Raw genomic sequence first — 17,547 nt, 5'->3', positions numbered from 1 at the left:
AAATCAAAATTTCTGAATAATAAGGCACATTTTGAAAGACAAGGGCCCTGGGCATACAACAACGTCTTAGGTTTAGAGAAATGCAAGCTGTCATTATGATATCTCTTTCAGTCACTCAATCTTAGTGCAAAAAGAGGGTCCGAGAGACCGGTGTTTTGAGGGGCTCGGACCGGCGCGTCGTCTGCCCGCGGAAATGCAGAACCCGGAATGCTTAGTGATTACGTCTAAGATTGTTCGTATTTTTTCAACGTTGTTTACTTATACGATTTATTACGATCGCAACGGTCTAGAATTGATTATTAGTTTTTAAAAATCCTATTACCTGCGGGACTATTTTCTGTTCTCTGGCTACTGGCGGAGTGATTTGGAAAGGTTACGCTGGGACGAGTATAGCGCGAGCCGCGAACGCGAAGACATCTTCCCGAGTTGTGACCTTCCGTGGAAATTTTAGGGTACCCGGAGTTGTGCATGTGTGAAAGTTAGCATTTTATCAAAGGAAGTAAGTGAGCAAGCCCCTCCGCGTCGTGTCTCCGCCCTGAAGTGCAACATTGAGATGAGGTTGACCTATCCGTACAACCGTTTGAATACAAAATAACAGAGAGGTGGTTGACAGTTCGTGGCAAATGGTTACGGTGCAAAGCCTAGGGCCACCTATATTACAAGTGGTCTTCCAAGGTAGTGATGATGCAAGCTGCCAAACGCGCCCAGCCGTCACTCTACATTGATTTTCCGGTAAAACGATGTGCCCTTTTCGCTGCTAACGGTGCCCGCCTCCGTCGTTTTATCCCGATTTGAGGTTGGCCGGGGCGCCCGTTGGCCGTCTCAGCAGGTCTAGGCATCGCGGAGAGCGGCTCGAGGCCGCCGAGCCAAGGCCCTCCTTGCTTCTGCGTGACATCGCGGATGACAATCTGCGAAACCCGACGAGTCCTGCGAAAGAAAGACTCCGCGGCTTCCGGAGAGACCTAGTTTCGTCCCATTCGTTGCAGACGTTCTCGTGTACCTAACCTTAAATTTGATGACAGATGCCTGAACCGAGGCAAACCAAACCTGACACTGCTTCTCATTGATGTTTTTAGCATGTTGAGAGTGACCCAAGTAAGTGACTCCTGTTAATTTCCACTCGGTTGGCGTTAGTAAAGATTCCGTGTTTCTTTTGACCCACTGACTGGATAGTTGTCAAATGGCCAAATCTGCTACTGTGTCATCACATTTGTGTCACAGTTTAATTTACATCTCATGCTGACGAATGTCACAGTTTTTCACTGATAACAGTTAAACTTGCAGTGTGAAGGTTTGGTGTAGCAGTGCCATTTATCAGATCTGCGGGAATTTTAATGTGCTGTGTTGTTTTTGTTACAGTAACTCCAAAGACGGTATTTTGAGGGCATAATCATGGTTCTAGAAAACTTGTGGTAAGTTAGCTTTGCTGCATCATTAAAAATTTTATTTGTTTAGAATCATATTTATTTCATCTGTATTAATGTTTTTCAGGGTTGATTCCGGTGAAGTTAGTGAAACACCTGTGGACGTGTTACCCTCCTCAGCTCCAGAAAGTATGTCTTTATTTGGAACACCAGCCTATCCTCCAATCGGAGAAGGTCTATCTCCATCATCACATGACAGAACATCCAATAAATCCAAAAAGGAAGTTTCACAAACTCGAGTCAAATCTAGTGATGCTTATAACTATGATGAAGTAGATGAAGAGGATGGAGGTGGAAGATCGGCTCACAATGGAGAAGATTATAGATGGTATGTATCTGCTAGATCCAACCACAAAATCACCCCAAGTTAACTTGGCACAGTTGAATAACTATTTATGAAATCGCAGTACAAGCAAATTAATGAGTTCATCAAATCAACACAATTCTAAAAAAAAATTACTCTTTTTTTGCAGGAATGAGGGTCCTGATGGAAATGGACAATATTACTATAGTGACATGAATGCCAGAATCCAAGATGTTTTCAGACCTAGTACATTTGGTCCCTATAATGTTGACATCAAATGTAGCAGCTCAACAAGTGCAAGTCAACCTACCTTACCAACCACAATGCCATCCGCTCCTCCACCTCCTTCCCCTACATTTGGAGATGATGGCAATGGGGATTTATGTTTGCCCCTTGGACTAGATACTTTACTCTCTAATGGTGACCCGTTAGAAGATGTCAAAGGTTGTTTTTAAATCCTTTTCAGAGAAACAAATCTGTTAATAATATTTAAACTGTATAGAGGCTTTCTATCATCCATCTTTCCTCTGTTCGGTTTTAACAGACTCTACCGCTGACCCTGGAGTATGTGGCCTGAGAAATTTAGGAAACACTTGTTTCATGTCAGCTGGTCTACAGTGTCTCTCAAACACTCCTACTCTTTTGCACTTCTTCGTAAATCGGCCTCAGTTGGATAAGATACCCACAGAGTCACTGACTGCTCAGTTTTCAGCATTGCTACATCGAATGTGGAGTGGAGAAAACAGAGTTGTGCACCCTGTGGATTTTAAGCATGCTCTTGGAGTCCATTTTCCTCAATTTCAAGACTACAGACAGGTGACGTTTTGTTGCAGCTTCTGTTAAGGCTATCATGTAGCCTCCACATTCTAGTGCTCACTAACATTTCTCTGTTTTTTTTTTTTTGTTTTTTTTTTTAATATTTAGCATGATTGTCAAGAGTTTCTTGCATTGCTACTAGACAGTTTTCATGAGCAACTAAATTCTGCTGGGCAAATTAGCCCTCATAACCAAGATCAGGTACTTTTTATATTTTTTAAATTAATTTTGATGCTTAGGTATCCTTTGTTTTAAAATTGTTAATAATGTATTTTCTTTCTTTCCAGTCCCGGTCTTTAGACCGATTTAGTAATTCATCATTATCACATAGTTCTGAAAGTTCGGGAGAGACTCAAAACACCTTCCGTATACTGCCCATTCCTTATTGTTCACCATTTCGTCTAGCTGAATTATCTAATGGTGCAAATGCCAACAATCAGGCCATAAACTTATCTTGCAAAAAAGAAAAGAATGAATTAGTCAAGCAAGTTAATTGTACATCAAATGGATCCCACTTACATGGACTTCAGGATATTCTCAAGGATGCCAAAACCTCAAATGTCAATGTTCTAGTTGAAGAACAAGAATCCAACAGTTCCATAAAATTTGATTCTGATAAGTTTCCACGTCACGACATTGCTAAATCAAAGGAGCTGGTCAATCAAAACTTAATGGAGTCTTATGAATTTGATAGTAAATCGGTTAGTGTGAAACGAATTAAAGACACTAACAGAACCAATGAGCAAAGGGACTGTGAAAATGCTGAGTCTAGTGGACTAGACCTCAAGCGCATTAAGCTAACTGAACAAAATAATTGTAAAAAGGAACTTATTTGTTCTGCTCTTGAAGGTGACGAGTCAGTTGAAATTTCTGTAATTGAGAGCTTGAAACACCCTCATAATGAGACCCAATCTGGAAGCTCCAACGGTAAAAGTGTTGCTGAGTACTCATCAGCTGGCTCATCATCCTCTACGCATTTGACTGATGCTGAAGACTGTGTAGCTATGGAGTCATTTCCAGACAATGGAGAATCCTCTAATTCACTGAGTGGATCAAAACTCAAAGAGGATGTTTTAGCAGATCATCATTGGGAGAAGCACCTTTCTTCAAACCAAAGTACTATTGCTGATACTTTCTTAGGCCAATTCAAAAGCACTGTAAGTATCTTCCTCCATTTTGCACAACTGCCTTTGTTTATCAGTATATGAATGGGAACTACTGTTATCACCAGGTTGTCTGCTCGGAGTGCAAGCATGTATCTGTCACCTATGAACCATTCATGTATCTTTCCGTACCACTACCTCATGCAATGGAAAGACAACTATGTGAGTTTTTTTAAACAGTTTTATCTTCATTGGTTGTGAAGTTGTGTCTGGTCTATATTTACAAGTTTCTCTCTGTGTAATAATATTGACAGGTGTAACTTACGTACCCCTCGAGACCGAACCTGTTATTAAAATTCTCCTGATACTGAATAAGCAGGATAAAGTTCGTCATCTCAGAGATGCAATTATTGATTTAAGATTAAAGGAAGGGCATGTCCTAGATGAAGGAGTAACAATTGTGTTAGCAGAAGTGCTGGATCACCATATTGCCAAATTTCTTGTATGTGAGAGTTTTAATCCAATTTTTTGGTCACTTTTGCTATGTTATTTTGTTTCTCATTTGCGTTTTCTTATCTTTTCAAGGATGATGCAGCCCCTTTGCGGTATGTCAATGACACTAATAGAACAATTTATGCATTGGAAGTGATTCCTCCTCCTGCCTGGTACAAAACATCGAAGCCAACCAATGAGTGTATGGAATTGATAGATGTTCCAGACCCTCTTGAAGAATCGGATCTGCCTGTGCTGGTGATTATGTCAAGCTTGTTGTTCCCTTTTGATCATATAAGGTTAGCGTGTATGTTCTGATGTTTATTTTAACTATCAGGGATGTGAGCCTCCGCCTTTGGTTGACTCGGAGACAGGAGAATGTCTAGATGACAAACTCACTGCAGATTCAGCTGGTGTTTCTGATCATGAGGTGACATCCAGTGATGATGAGGATCTAGCTGACAAGTCAGGCAGCCCTCCTGCAGGGCTTCCGCCCAACCGTCCATTTGAACATCATTCTACAATGAGGGTAGATGTTGTGACTGATACTTACAATGGCTGTGACCGTGGTGACGATTGGAAAAATTGTGCAATTTGTTTGGAGGAGATGAACAAAGATATGAGACGGCACGTAGGTTGTGATTGTGTGCTTTGTGAGGGCTGCATAGAGGCAAGTATCTATTTCATGTGTCTAATGTAAGCTTGACATCGGTTAAATCAATACCTTCTCATTTGTTTTTATGTTTTTTTATAGAATGCATGTAAGCATCATGGTAGTACTGATACAATGCCATGCCCAACATGTAATCAAATTGTAAAACCAAATTTAGAATTTGTTCGCATAGATAAATTTATATCATCAAAACCTGCTCTTAGGTAAGTGCAATCTGAATCAGTTCTAGTTGTTAAAATTCTGCTCCTATCACCTATCGTACTTTAATCTTATTTTTCCCTTCAGGCTTTTAAATGTACCAGTGGTGTTCCGATTAGATACTGGTGGGGATGGCAATAATAACCAGAAATGTTTAAAGTTATTCGGTCATCCTAATGTTTTGAAGCTGCCAAGTATAATGCCTGCCACTGAGCTTGCTTCAATTATTAAAAGACTGGTTCATACTGATGTCAACTATTCCATTGTAACTGTTGATGGTGTCGTAAGTACACTTGAACATTACCTCTCTTACTCGTAATAGTTGTAATTATCCTTCTTATCCTTTTTTTCTTGTGTCTTGTTTACAGGGCTATCACTGTTCGCGTTGCCTATATACTAAACACTGCCGCGGATGCGCCGTTGCCTCTGAAGGAGAGGTGGTGCTCCGTTCAGCAGATACTTTAGCTATTCGATTTACTGAAAGTATTAGAGAACCTGAAGTAGTGAATCATCCTAGCATGCAAGACATGAGAAGTCATGAATCTCTCTCTTTATATGACTGCTTGAAAGCTTTCAGTGAAAGGTGATAGTTAAACTTGTTGTAACCGGGGGAAGGGGGGGAAGGAGTGTCTTTTTCCCATGACTTTATTCATGTTTATTTGTTATTTTAGTGAGCTGCTTGATGAACAGAATCCTTGGTTTTGCCCTACCTGCCAAAAGAATCAGTGTGCTACAAAGACACTCTCTGTGTGGAGATATCCAGATTTCCTCATTGTTTACCTAAAAAGGTATTTAATTTTGCTGAAGTTTGGAACAAAGTACAATCTGAACAAATTTAACTTATCAGGAATTAATCTTTCCCCAGGTTTGTGTTCCATAATGGAATGAGTACAAAGCTTGACAACAAGGTTACATATCCTCTCAATGGACTTTTAGTGAGTGCGACTGGGTCTAATCAAGAAACCCCCCATGTTTACAACTTGTATGCTTGTGTTTGTCATTATGGTGGTAAGTATGATAAGGTAGATATTTAAGAAACTTGTCAACAGTAACAAATAATAAAATCATCTTTTGATCATTTATTTTTGTTTAGGTGTTTCGGCCGGCCACTACACGGCTTATGCTAAACATCCTGTAAATTCTGAGTGGCATAGTTTTAATGATGAGACAGTTATACATCAAAAACCTCAAGATGAAGATTATAGTAATGCATACATTCTGTTTTATCAGAAGCAAGGCAAGCTGTTCTTAAATTTTCTGAGCCTTGAAATGAATTGTTTATGATTGGTTATTAATAACACTGCGATGGCCTTTACAGGTGTTGCCTTCCCTGAACTAAATTTGGAAGAAGCAATGAAACCCAACATCGATCACTTGATAGAGAGGCTTGACTCCACAATGGACCAAGATATGGGCCAGGAAATGAGCTAGAGTGTAGCAGGAATTGGAACTTTGTTACATTGCACCATGGCATATCATGAGTGGTTTTCATATTATGGCAATAGTATGTTTCCTCTAGTGAAGATTTTCCTAATTCTATTAGGATAAGGTTGTGTTTTAAACCTTGGTATACTGTAATCTCTAATACTCAAATCCCTTGCTTTTGTGCTTTCTGATATCCATCATGTCATGTTTGGTGAATATGCAATGAATTTCACAGAAATGTGTTGTCGCAGTTCTCAGTATTTTTATTCCCCTAAATTACATCTTTTATTTCTTTTTTTTTGTTTTGAGGGGGTGGATTGTCCCATTTTTATGAAATTAGGTTTTAGGCCCTTTGTTTGTTAGGTTCTATTGCCCATAGCATCTAAATGCTTACATTCTACATGTATGAATGTTTCCAATTTGTTCTCCGAGCGCTGTCAATGAACTTTACATGAAGGCTGTCCTTCCCAAGTTCATCATCTAAGAATGAACACACAGCTTCTCTTTCATCCTGAAAGTGAAATTGAAATATGAGATGTAATGTGACCTTTGACTTTGGGTATTTATATTTTGCATATTGTCAAATACCATAAACATTCATTCTATATTTCAGAAACTTGAAAGTTTTCTTCAAAGATGGGACTTTTGTCTCTTGTGTGATAAGTAAATTTATGAGCTTACTTTTCTGGATGTTAATAAGTGGTATGTCTTGCCTTGACTCTGTGTTCTCTCTTATCTGGAAACTGCCAAGTTACCTCTTAATATTTTAGTTTGATTCTACTATCTTGATATTTTGCATTTGTCTCAAGTGAGAGCTTTACATGAGTTATTACTTATTTTGTAAGTATTTCTTCATAGAAATTGAAGATTGTTCTCTACCTGCTGTGTTCATCCATCCTTTGCACTGATAGTACAAGTGATGCTCAAATTTGCAATAATTGAGCAAAACAAAAAGATGCAAGTTTCTATCCTGCATTATTTGTTGAATAAAAAGGCATGTTAGAATATAAGAATAACGTTGAAGTGAAGTTTACTACGAGCTTACTCAGTTGAATCTGTTTCCCATTCTGTAGCACCTGAGAGAGAATGTTTCAATAATCCATTTATGGGGTTGGTGCATTTTTAATCAAAGCTGAAACTCATTATTTTCTATTGTTATTTTAGTTTGTCTAATCACATTTGTTGTATTATGTTTGTATACTTTTTATTTTGTCTTATCCCTTATTTGTAGCAATCATAAATACTATTTATGAATCATAGGTACATCCTTGTACCACACAACTTTACAGTGATACTGTTGTTAATAAAATTCATGTTAATCATTTTGTTGAAATCTTTGTGGTTGGTTGCCTTTCTTTAATATGTCCTTCATGCTACTTGAAGTGTGGGACTACTACTTCTAGTGTACCCTTATAACCATTTGTTTGAACTTGGGTTGAATTGAAAAGTTTTGTGTCACTGGAGAAACCTCCCTTTTCCCTTTGTGACCTCATAGTGAATGCGGCTATCACCAAGCCCTTCTAGACAAAAGCACTTCCCTCAGACATAATTAATTCTGTTGTATATCTGAAAGCATTGGGTAAAATTGATTCACTCATAGTACATATATGTAGTACATAGTGGTAAATAATGGTGTTGGGAAACAGAAGCAATGTGATTTAGCTGTCTGATTTAATTGAATACCTCCAGTGATTTTTGTTTGGAAAATGGTTTGTGTTTTCTTTGACATGGTGCCTGTGCATTGTGATTTTGTTGCAATTATTAGCAGCATTCGTTTTGTTTTCCTTTTCCCTGTGTGCAATTAAGTAGCGCTAGACCAATCCTGATGGAATGACCATTTCAGGAACATGCACGTTTTTAATAGTACAGCATTTTCAGGAATTATGAAGCAAGAAGTCATAATATGAGTGTTGGTCTGACCTACAGTAAATTGTGAATGATATGATGGAAGGGGCCTCAGTTGTTCAGCTGTTTTGTACTTACATCTCTTCCACACAAAGTCTCATTCAGACGCATTCACGCTGGTTTCCATGTTGCCACCCTTCACCTACAGTAATGTGCGCTGGGCATCGAAAAAATGCCAATGATTTGGTTCTGATGATCAAGCATAACCTTTAAACATCTGTTGCAAATCTGTGATATGAATACAAACATACATACTCGAGGATTCAAAAGAAGTGTGTTTTGCAGTATTCTATCATGATCATTTGTTCACTTTTTAATTTGTGATTTTCACATTTTAAGTTGTGATGATGTGTTACTTTTTGTTAAAACTTTTGTTGTTACAGTCCTTATGCATTTTCCAATTGTCCCGCCAAAAGAAGTAAATGCAATTTTATAAAACATCATTAATAAACTCATCTTTGTTGTGTAATGATGGTAGTGTCCTTTTCACATTTGCCTATGCCTACACACTATGCCCTTGAGAATGTATGAAAACCTAAGGAGATACGACAGATTCAACTCAGAATCTTGTAAGAAAACAGGGCAAAATGGTACGTAGGAGCAGTGTATGGGGAGTATATAAAAAAGGGAAATAACAAGTACTTACTTCCAGTTTTTGTATTTTTTTTTCCATGGAAATGAGGAGGTAAATAGATCCATTGACAGACATAGAAATAACAGAATATGTTGCATATCACATTTTCCAAGCACACAAGACAAATCATTTTAATCAATATTTTTTAAGTGCTATCATCCACCAATGTTGCATTTTGTAATGACAATTACAACAGCACATGTATACATTCACCACAGCTTTTATACATATTGTATAAACTGATCGAAATATCTTAACGAAAAGAAAACTGCAAAAGATTTTGAACATTTTCAGAGCCACAAGAAATTAGCACATCTATCATTTCTTTTATTTATTTATTTTTTTAAACTGAATGCGCTAACTTGGTTAACATAAAAATTCAAGAGAATAACATACAGCACTGGTATATGGCTCATTGTTTTACTACACTCAATTGGGTAAAAGCACACAGCTACTAAAGATTAAACTTTATTTTCATACATCTCATTTTACAGATAAAATTACAATCTACAAGTAACATAAATCCATCTGGAAAAAAAAATCTTAATTATGTACAATAAAAGCATGAGGAGGTACTATGATCACACTAATAACTGGTTAACAAAACAAAGCATCTACAAAACATCAATGACTATAAAGCATTCCTACTTTGAGGTATTTAAAAGAAAAACAAATAACATTTATAAATTTGATTCAAAGCTTGTACAACACATTGAGCACTGAAGAGTAAGACTATTTCATAGGTTTACATGCAGCTTTTTTTTAAGTTATCGTTTTTTAACATTTAAGGGCCCATGTAGTAACTAAATAACCAAGCCAAATTACTCATTAGAACACAAAACTAAAAACGCATTTGAGTTTCATTGAACATCAGCACTAGTGATTAAAAGACCTATATTTCATTATGTCAGGTTTTGAAAGATGTGATGTCAAGCAAAATGTGTTGTTTATACTAGGTTCAACAAGGGAAATGGTCAAAGCCAGCGATGATTATTGAATGAACTTCGCTAGGTCTAAGGTACCACAGTAACTTATGACCACATCTTCAAACCATTCCCAAACCATAACCAAAACAAACAAGCATGAACCAAGTTTAAAACCCTCTTCCACCACAACTTAAAAGGTAAGATTTCTTTTTCCTAAGTGGTGATTACATGAACAGCCGAGTGAACTAAAACTCCTCCGCTACAAAACATAAACGTACATCCGGAAGTATTTGTAACACTTAAGCAACTTGAAATGATACACTTATTATCACATAACAAATAAAAACTCATAATATCCAGTGTTGGAAAAATATGTAATTATAAGGACATTAAACGAAAGCATAGTAGTTCACTTAAAATGAAAGATGTAGCAGTTTGAACCAGGGAGACCAGGGAACAATCGCCAAGAATTCCAACAGTGTTGCAGATCAGTAAAAAGTAAAGTAGAAAGTCTTTGCTACATGAAGAGTACAAGGACTACCATCAAGTTTCTAAGAATCAGTTCCGACAGGCATCAGCGTTCCAGTCTTACTGCATTTTTTCAAAATGAACTGAAGAAAAAGACAGATGCTACCCTCTTTGTATTACAGGTATTAGTATTTTTAGTTTAAACAGGAGCAATGAGATATGTTTTCAAAGGCAGCAAGAATGACTTACAACCAGTGGAAAGAAACCAGTGGAAAGAAACACGACTACATAGCGTAGGACACTAAGAGTTTCAATTATGTTTTGGTTAAAGGAAAGAATCTGGTAAGCTAACTAACATCTGAATATTCCAAAATATCACACATAATGTGGCATTCAATGACACAGCCAAAAGTTTACATCATAGTTAACCTGGAAAGCGCAAGGAAAAAGAAGTAACCAATTATTGAGCCACAGTGTTTTAAGCGGAGAAAAATTCAGCATGTGGTACTAATAGCAATCCAATGAGGCAGATTCCACATTATTTTAAACACTAGACAAAAGGATTTTGTTGACATCCTCTTGAAATAGAATACAAGGAAGAAATCTTCAATGTATCAGAGAAGTGTAAGTATCTTAAACAAGCAAAACATTGTTACAAAGAGAGGGAGAGCAAAAGTCAGAAATGTACCATGGCAATTCCAAAATGAAATGGCCATCATTGGAATGGTAAAACACTGAAAAGAAGTAGCTCAAATTTGCTGCATTCTAATGCATCTTTTGCATCTCCACCAAATTGAAAGTGAAACTTCTTAGGACATCAGAATTTATGCAACAAGATAAAATCAAAATTGTTAGCTCTAATTCAAACAACACAATAAATGGGTACCGTGCATTTACAGATAATTATACTTCCTGAGGTTTGTCTAGCATGGAAGTTGTTTGATGTCAAAGCAAACTTAAAATAGAAAAATTATAACAGGAGAAACGTCTCAAAGAAGGGACAGCTATAGAAGATGCAAACTACAAAGCGAAAATTAGCGGCCATTTAACAGCTACGAACAGCAAATCACAAATGTGTAAGGCAAGATCAAAACCAGAATTCTTCTAAATTGTCCCTCTCAATAAAACCAACACAGCCAGTAATATGTCTGCCTCCACTGTTAGACATCCCCACCAAATAACTAAACATCTATTCAGTATTTACCTTCCACATTATTGACTAGCCACGCATACAAATCTACATACATACAAACCTACATACCAGGTAAGTGTTCAGTTACTAATATTATACAACAAATATGGGCGAACAAATCAGAGAGAGAAAAAAAAGACAGTTCCAAAAAAAGGTATATCATACTGAAATGAAAACAAAAAACATAAATGAGAAAAAGCCTGGGGATTAATCTAAGTTACATATCACTTCCATAGATTTTTTAAAATCCTAACACACCACTTAACCTTCGAGAAAGACAAAATTTATTAGCACCTTCATATAAAATACATGGTATAAAAATCAGTGTCAGCTATGACTCATTTAGGCATGAATGGTTTGGCTCAGAAATTAACAAAATCTAGCAAGGAAGTCAATACAGCATAAGACAACTTTGGCAGTATTAGTGGTGTTAATAGGGTAGCTCATAGCTTAGCACAAAACCACACAAATATGCATTCCATTCTCAACTTTACTATCACAATCATTACATAATCCATCACAAAACATCAGTCGCAACATATTACTTTTGTATCAAATGTGTGTTGTTTTTTTTTGTTGATTTTTTTTGTCTTTAATTTTGAAGGCACAGTTTCAAACATTTTTCTGACACTATGTCTTGTTGCCATAGTAAAAAGAAAAAAGAAAGAAGGAAAGAAAGGAAGGGAGAAATGTGGACAATTTATAACTAGTGCAATTGTGCACATTGTTTCCATTATTTTTGAAAAGCAACCTTGTTACTAGCTCGTCATCACCAGAGCATTCTCCCACACATTGCCTTTTAATGAAAACTGAGTGAAATGAAACAAAACAGAACAGTTTTCAGTATTTGAAAGCACTGATAGCCTTTTTGAAACTGAAGCTCTACCCATACCTGCATGACAAATTAGTCACAGAAGTACTTGCAGCCTTTTTTTTTTTCACTTGATTATTAAAAAAAAAAGAGGTTCCCTAAATATGAATTAAGACGTTACTTAAAATTAGATGAGAAAGGCAGCAGAAAAGCTATTCTGTAAAATCTGAAGTCAATGATGTAGATTGCAAGCAAGCTTATTCCACAGCAACTGAGCCTCAAAATCCACACAAATTTATGATTGGCCGCAATAGATTTTAAACAGAAATAATTTGTCAAATGAGCAATGTGCAAGGTCCACAGTACACCAAGAGAATATTGTTTTATGAAAAATATCTCACTCCAGTCTTTGCCTTTGAAAGAAACAAAAACAAAACAACATATTTTTCCCATTCAAAACTTTTCATGTTAATTAAAAAACACCTCAACACTGTTCCCAGCACTGTATCAAGAGTTTACTAAAAGCTTCTGTTGTGTAGGGTAAAACACACATATGTTTTGATTTTGAAAACACTAGTGATGTTAAAAAGATATCAGCATATAAATATAAACATTTCATTCAAAAAACCTATTAGTACAACTTACGTTGTAAACTTGCATTTTATCAGCTTTCTTGCACTCCAATAAGCTAGGTTACTACGTTAATGTTAATTAAAGAGAGAAAAAAGTTATCTCAAATCTGCAAGCTGAATGGAATACTTGGTGCTGAAATACAACACAGCCACTTTTATACACATCATGGCCAATTTAAATGATACTTTTGCTAGCCAGCAGTAAACTTACTATCACAATCCTGCTTCAACCTCTTATGACTTACTCTCTTTCACAGCAAAATTTGTGGAACATTATCACAGGTCAACATCCCTAATGTGTTGGCCGAAGATATAAACCTTAGAGCGGTAACCATAACCATCACAGATCCTCTATCAATGACCATAGCAAAATATGGCTCCCTGACTGCTGTACGGTGACAGCCTGTTCACTAGTGCACTAACATCAGCTCTCTCTGACTGAGATCTTGAGCATTTCCCCATTTTTCATACGTTTCATTTTAAGTAGGTTTGGTACCGGTAACTTACTGTTTCCAAGACTACATCATCATACCTAACAGGTAAAAAAAAAGTAAGAAAAGTATGCAACAAGAAAAAACTTAAATAAAAAGCAGAGTACTGCAGAAAGAAAATAATAAAAAACTAAAAACAACATAGGTGCAAATTTTTTCTTGCCCTGGTAACAGTTAAACAGCAAATTAATCTAAGGTGTAGCCTGAAATTAACGGAATTCTCTTTCCAAGCTTTGCTGATCTATGTGAGCATAAAGCAGCACCTCCCTATTGGTCCCCATGGCATGAAAATGAAAGAAAGATACAACACGAATAGAAAAGAGTAAAGCACTGACAAGAAAAATATCCATACCAAAGAACATCCCTACCCATTCTTATTTGGTCTGCCCGATATGAAAGAACGAGAGCACCAGTGATGCAGGCACACACCCCATATCCATCAACACTCCACATAAACCAATCACAGCTCAACTTCTCCAGTAATGGACAATCACAGTTTAGTTAGCTGACAATCACAGCATAAATATGGTACTCTAATCAAAAACCGAAAAATGACAGCAAACTACATTGTGTGAGATTTGACATGCACTGTAAGGTGGCCTTTCAGCTTGTATGATTTGTTGCACTGAGTACAACGATAAGGCCTACTATCACTATGTACTTGCTTATGACGATACAATGTGCCTGACTGCGCAAAGGTCTTGCCACATACTTGGCATGCGAAGGGGCGTTCCCCTGTGTGGGAACGTGTATGGTCTCGCAGTAAACGGGCATCTTTGAAGCATTTCCCACATCGATCGCACCTTAAAATAAGAAACATCTTGGTCAGATACAGTTCTAAGATAATACATCTTTATGAAATCCCACACCTACCTGCAAGGTTTAGGAACAGGTTTGGCCCCTGGACCATGTCTGCATTTGTCACACAGCTGAGGGCTCCTCACCCAGCGACTGGAGAAGGTCTGATTACAATCAGTGCAGGTAAATGCTCGTTCTTCTGCATGGTAACGCATATGGCAGGCCAAAGCCATTTTAAGACGAAATCCTCTGCCACATGTGGAGCAAATAAACATGCTGCCGTCATTCTCAGTTGAGAGTTTTTGATCCTGAGATGAGGTGCTAACTTCATTCAGCGACTCTCCTGAACTGGAGGGATCATTGGTTGTTTTTTGTTGAACTTTCAATTTTTTCCTATGGGTTCGCTTGTGCATAGACAATTTGTTTCTGCTTGCAAATACTTTATCACATGCATTGCATGCAAATCTTTCCACTGGAGGTTCTTGGATGGAAGGATTCGAACTTGAGTTAGGACTCAATTCATGTGATGTATCCTGGTTAATATCTTGGCCATAATCGTTGATTTGGATGTTGGTGGTACGACTATGCACATTAATTGTAATGACACTAGCTTCAGAATTCACAGAGGTTGTACTTGGGCCCACTCCTGTGTATATACTGATTGGATATGGTGATGTCGATGTCAGATTGCTTCCATCTTCCTCCAACACAGGTCTGAAAACAAGTAATTTGTTGTGATTATGACAATTAAATTGAACAAGCTATTTAAGAACAAGTAATTAAGCCCCATACCTGTGTTCATGGTCTGGCTTAGGACTCACACTCATATCCTCTGCCAGCCCTCCCTGCTCTGAAGTGATCACACTCGAGGGTAGCAAAGTACTGATTTCTACCTGGGTGTGGTTTCCATCAACTGAAGACTCAACAAACGAATCCTTGTGTTCACTCAATTCGTTCACAAACCTCTCAGCCACTTGCAAATATGGAGAAACAGGTATGGTATTCATACTCAGCTTTGTGTCATTTCGACTAGCAATGGAAGAATCATACTGTAATCTAGTCAGCTCCAAAGTGTTGACCCATGAGTTGTCAAGGTCTCGATCATATCTTTCTGGTTCTAATTTGATGGGATTATTTGGGGAGCAAAGCATCGTTTTATCTTCTCTGTCCAATGAGCTTGTGTCAAATTCCCAGGCCTTCCGCTCTACCCTGCCATCATCTTTTCTCATAATTGGATAAACAGGGTCAATATGCCTCATGTAATGGTGCCGAGAATCAGTATGAATAAACGAATCATAGGACAAGGGCTGGCTAATGTCAAGAACCTGGACTGACTTTGGTTCACCAGTTTGTGAATGAATGGGTGATACACTGCCATCTGGACAGCCATTATAATAGGTGACAGGGGTATAGCCGTTCCCTGACATTGGGTTGGCGTAGTCTGCCGAAACTGGCAGGACGACAGGTAGATAGGCAGGCAGAGCAGAGGGTCTGGCAGAGGAGGCCTTTAGAACATGAGCTTCCAAGCACACTTCTTCATTGTTTTACAAAAACCAGCTGGCTGCATTTTCTTGTGAAATATAAAGATGATTTATTTATCTGAAACAGATAAATTATTTTTAGTAACATGAATGCAGTACCTTCACTATTTTAGTGTCAATTAATTAATTTTTTTAACCCCAAAATAGGAACAAAACAATGCCATATAGAAATTAAACCAAAATGTCAAATAAAAACACAATTGACAGTCTTTACAAATCTGCATACTTAAACATTTTGAGTATTTACACAGCATGGGACAAGCCAAAAGGAAAATAAATGCCTAAAACTGTGAAGATGAGCGCCATATGCACCCTATAAACCTTGTAATGATCCAGCCTAAACAATACAGACAGTCCAAGGACACCTTGTAGAATTTGGTGATATGATTGATTACTCATTTATATCATACAACTATCCTCTAACCTTAAACTGACATTCAAAAAAAGATTAGGCCGGCAATAGAAAGATATCATCGTATTATTTCTATAACAGTAACAGTAATTGCTTACTTTTCATTTCACTCAGGCATGAAGGTCAGTACATTAAAGGTATTTGTTACTATAGCAACGCCATTTTCGTTGTCACTTAGCAGAAGATAAAGTAAAGAGGAACGAGTATCGTGACGTAGATAATATTCCAATTAAGCTCTCTCGCATAAACATTAAGCATTATAAACGAAGCTATTGTAAAAACAGGCAACACAAACAGCATGTGACGTGAGAGACTACATCAAACAACCAACGAATCGCACCAATTTTGATCAATTAATTTAGATTTGAATGGGAGGATATCCAGACACAAAGTCTGTCCTTCAGATACCGGAGATAAGGGGATGTATCCAAACACACTTCGCTTGTATCGATTTGACAAAAGTCAAAGCAAAATGCAAATGTACTTACGGAAAGTCCTTAAATTGATGCTGAAATTTTCAAAAGTTTCCAAACTTAGACACTAAAAACGATAAAATAACGTAGCCATTATATGTATTCTGCTACGTTTTCCTAAAGCTTTTCTTGCTCCTCACTTCTCTGCAGCAGCACGGCTAGCAGACAGCAAACACTGCTTCAGCCTGAGATTTCACCTTCAGTCGGAAGATTCTATCACACACCATTTTCCGGAGACGATGTTTCAAGCTTGCACAGCAGGAGGAAACGACGCCCAAGTCGCTGCACGAGTTGACATTTACGAAGAAACCATCAGTCAAGTTAAAAATTTGAGTGAGTGGCGAGTGAGCCGACGCCAAGGGCAACTGCCCGATCGCTGTGCCGCCCGAGCGACGCTGAGACGTCCCAGCCGAAGGTCTTCCCCCTCCCGCCTCCCCCGCCGCCTCGCCCGTCTCGCGTCTCGCCCGCCTCGCCCGCCTCACCCGCTCCTTGATTCCGCCGTTGCTAGGCAGAAGGAGCGCGTTAGTGGTGGGCTTGGCCGCTTGGCCCGACCTGGCCCAGCCCGGCCCCTCCTACCAAATTTCGGGTATCAACTCCGCTCCTCGACGGATTCCCAACAAAACAAACGCGTGCCAAATGGGAGCCCCCCCGGCGGAACGCCGCGAGTCTGGAGTCAGGTGTGCACAGGTGCAGCAGTCCAGGGGTGTAGGGCGGCAGGGCATAGCTCGCATAGCGGGGCGTAGCGCCGCGTAGCAGGAGCAGGGAATGGGAGTGGCTCATGCATGGCGGATGCGAGGTCCACGGTTTGGTTCGGAGGCAGCCTTTAGCC

General features: G+C 38.3%; 2 protein-coding genes across 8 annotated transcripts; one reads left to right on the top strand and one right to left on the bottom strand.

Moving 5' to 3' along the window:
- The first annotated feature begins 384 nt into the window (after window positions 1-384).
- On the top strand, window positions 385-7,772 carry LOC117638965. Of its 5 annotated transcripts, none has more exons than XM_034374214.1 (18): window positions 385-499; window positions 1,360-1,412; window positions 1,492-1,752; window positions 1,898-2,172; window positions 2,273-2,544; window positions 2,653-2,745; window positions 2,832-3,701; window positions 3,776-3,869; window positions 3,962-4,149; window positions 4,233-4,397; window positions 4,477-4,809; window positions 4,894-5,015; window positions 5,098-5,293; window positions 5,379-5,593; window positions 5,682-5,798; window positions 5,876-6,018; window positions 6,104-6,247; window positions 6,329-7,772. In XM_034374214.1, exons 2-18 carry the CDS (start codon window positions 1,393-1,395, stop codon window positions 6,439-6,441), a joined length of 3,621 nt encoding a protein of 1,206 aa, XP_034230105.1. In that variant the 5' UTR covers window positions 385-499; window positions 1,360-1,392; the 3' UTR covers window positions 6,442-7,772. The 5 variants fall into 5 exon arrangements, with proteins under 5 accessions (XP_034230105.1, XP_034230109.1, XP_034230107.1 ...); XM_034374218.1 differs by having other exon boundaries at window positions 414-452; XM_034374216.1 differs by having other exon boundaries at window positions 426-558.
- A 1,207-nt stretch (window positions 7,773-8,979) lies between these two features.
- Window positions 8,980-17,089, bottom strand: LOC117638967 (zinc finger protein 567-like). Of its 3 annotated transcripts, none has more exons than XM_034374221.1 (4): window positions 16,943-17,089; window positions 15,085-15,891; window positions 14,368-15,006; window positions 8,980-14,297 (listed from the first exon to the last, which is right to left on the bottom strand). In XM_034374221.1, the coding sequence occupies exons 2-4, from the start codon at window positions 15,717-15,719 to the stop codon at window positions 14,057-14,059; spliced, it is 1,515 nt and encodes a 504-aa protein (XP_034230112.1). In that variant the 5' UTR covers window positions 15,720-15,891; window positions 16,943-17,089; the 3' UTR covers window positions 8,980-14,056. The 3 variants fall into 3 exon arrangements, with proteins under 3 accessions (XP_034230112.1, XP_034230110.1, XP_034230113.1); XM_034374219.1 differs by lacking the exon at window positions 16,943-17,089 and adding an exon at window positions 16,734-16,887; XM_034374222.1 differs by lacking the exon at window positions 16,943-17,089 and adding an exon at window positions 16,344-16,636.
- Window positions 17,090-17,547: the final 458 nt, after the last annotated feature.

This window comes from Thrips palmi, unplaced genomic scaffold (genome assembly GCF_012932325.1).
Source record: "Thrips palmi isolate BJ-2018 unplaced genomic scaffold, TpBJ-2018v1 HiC_scaffold_10, whole genome shotgun sequence".
NCBI classification, from domain to species: Eukaryota; Metazoa; Arthropoda; class Insecta; order Thysanoptera; family Thripidae; genus Thrips; species Thrips palmi.
The sequence above is the reverse complement of the archived record's forward strand: the minus strand, read 5'-3'. Positions and strand labels throughout refer to the sequence as shown.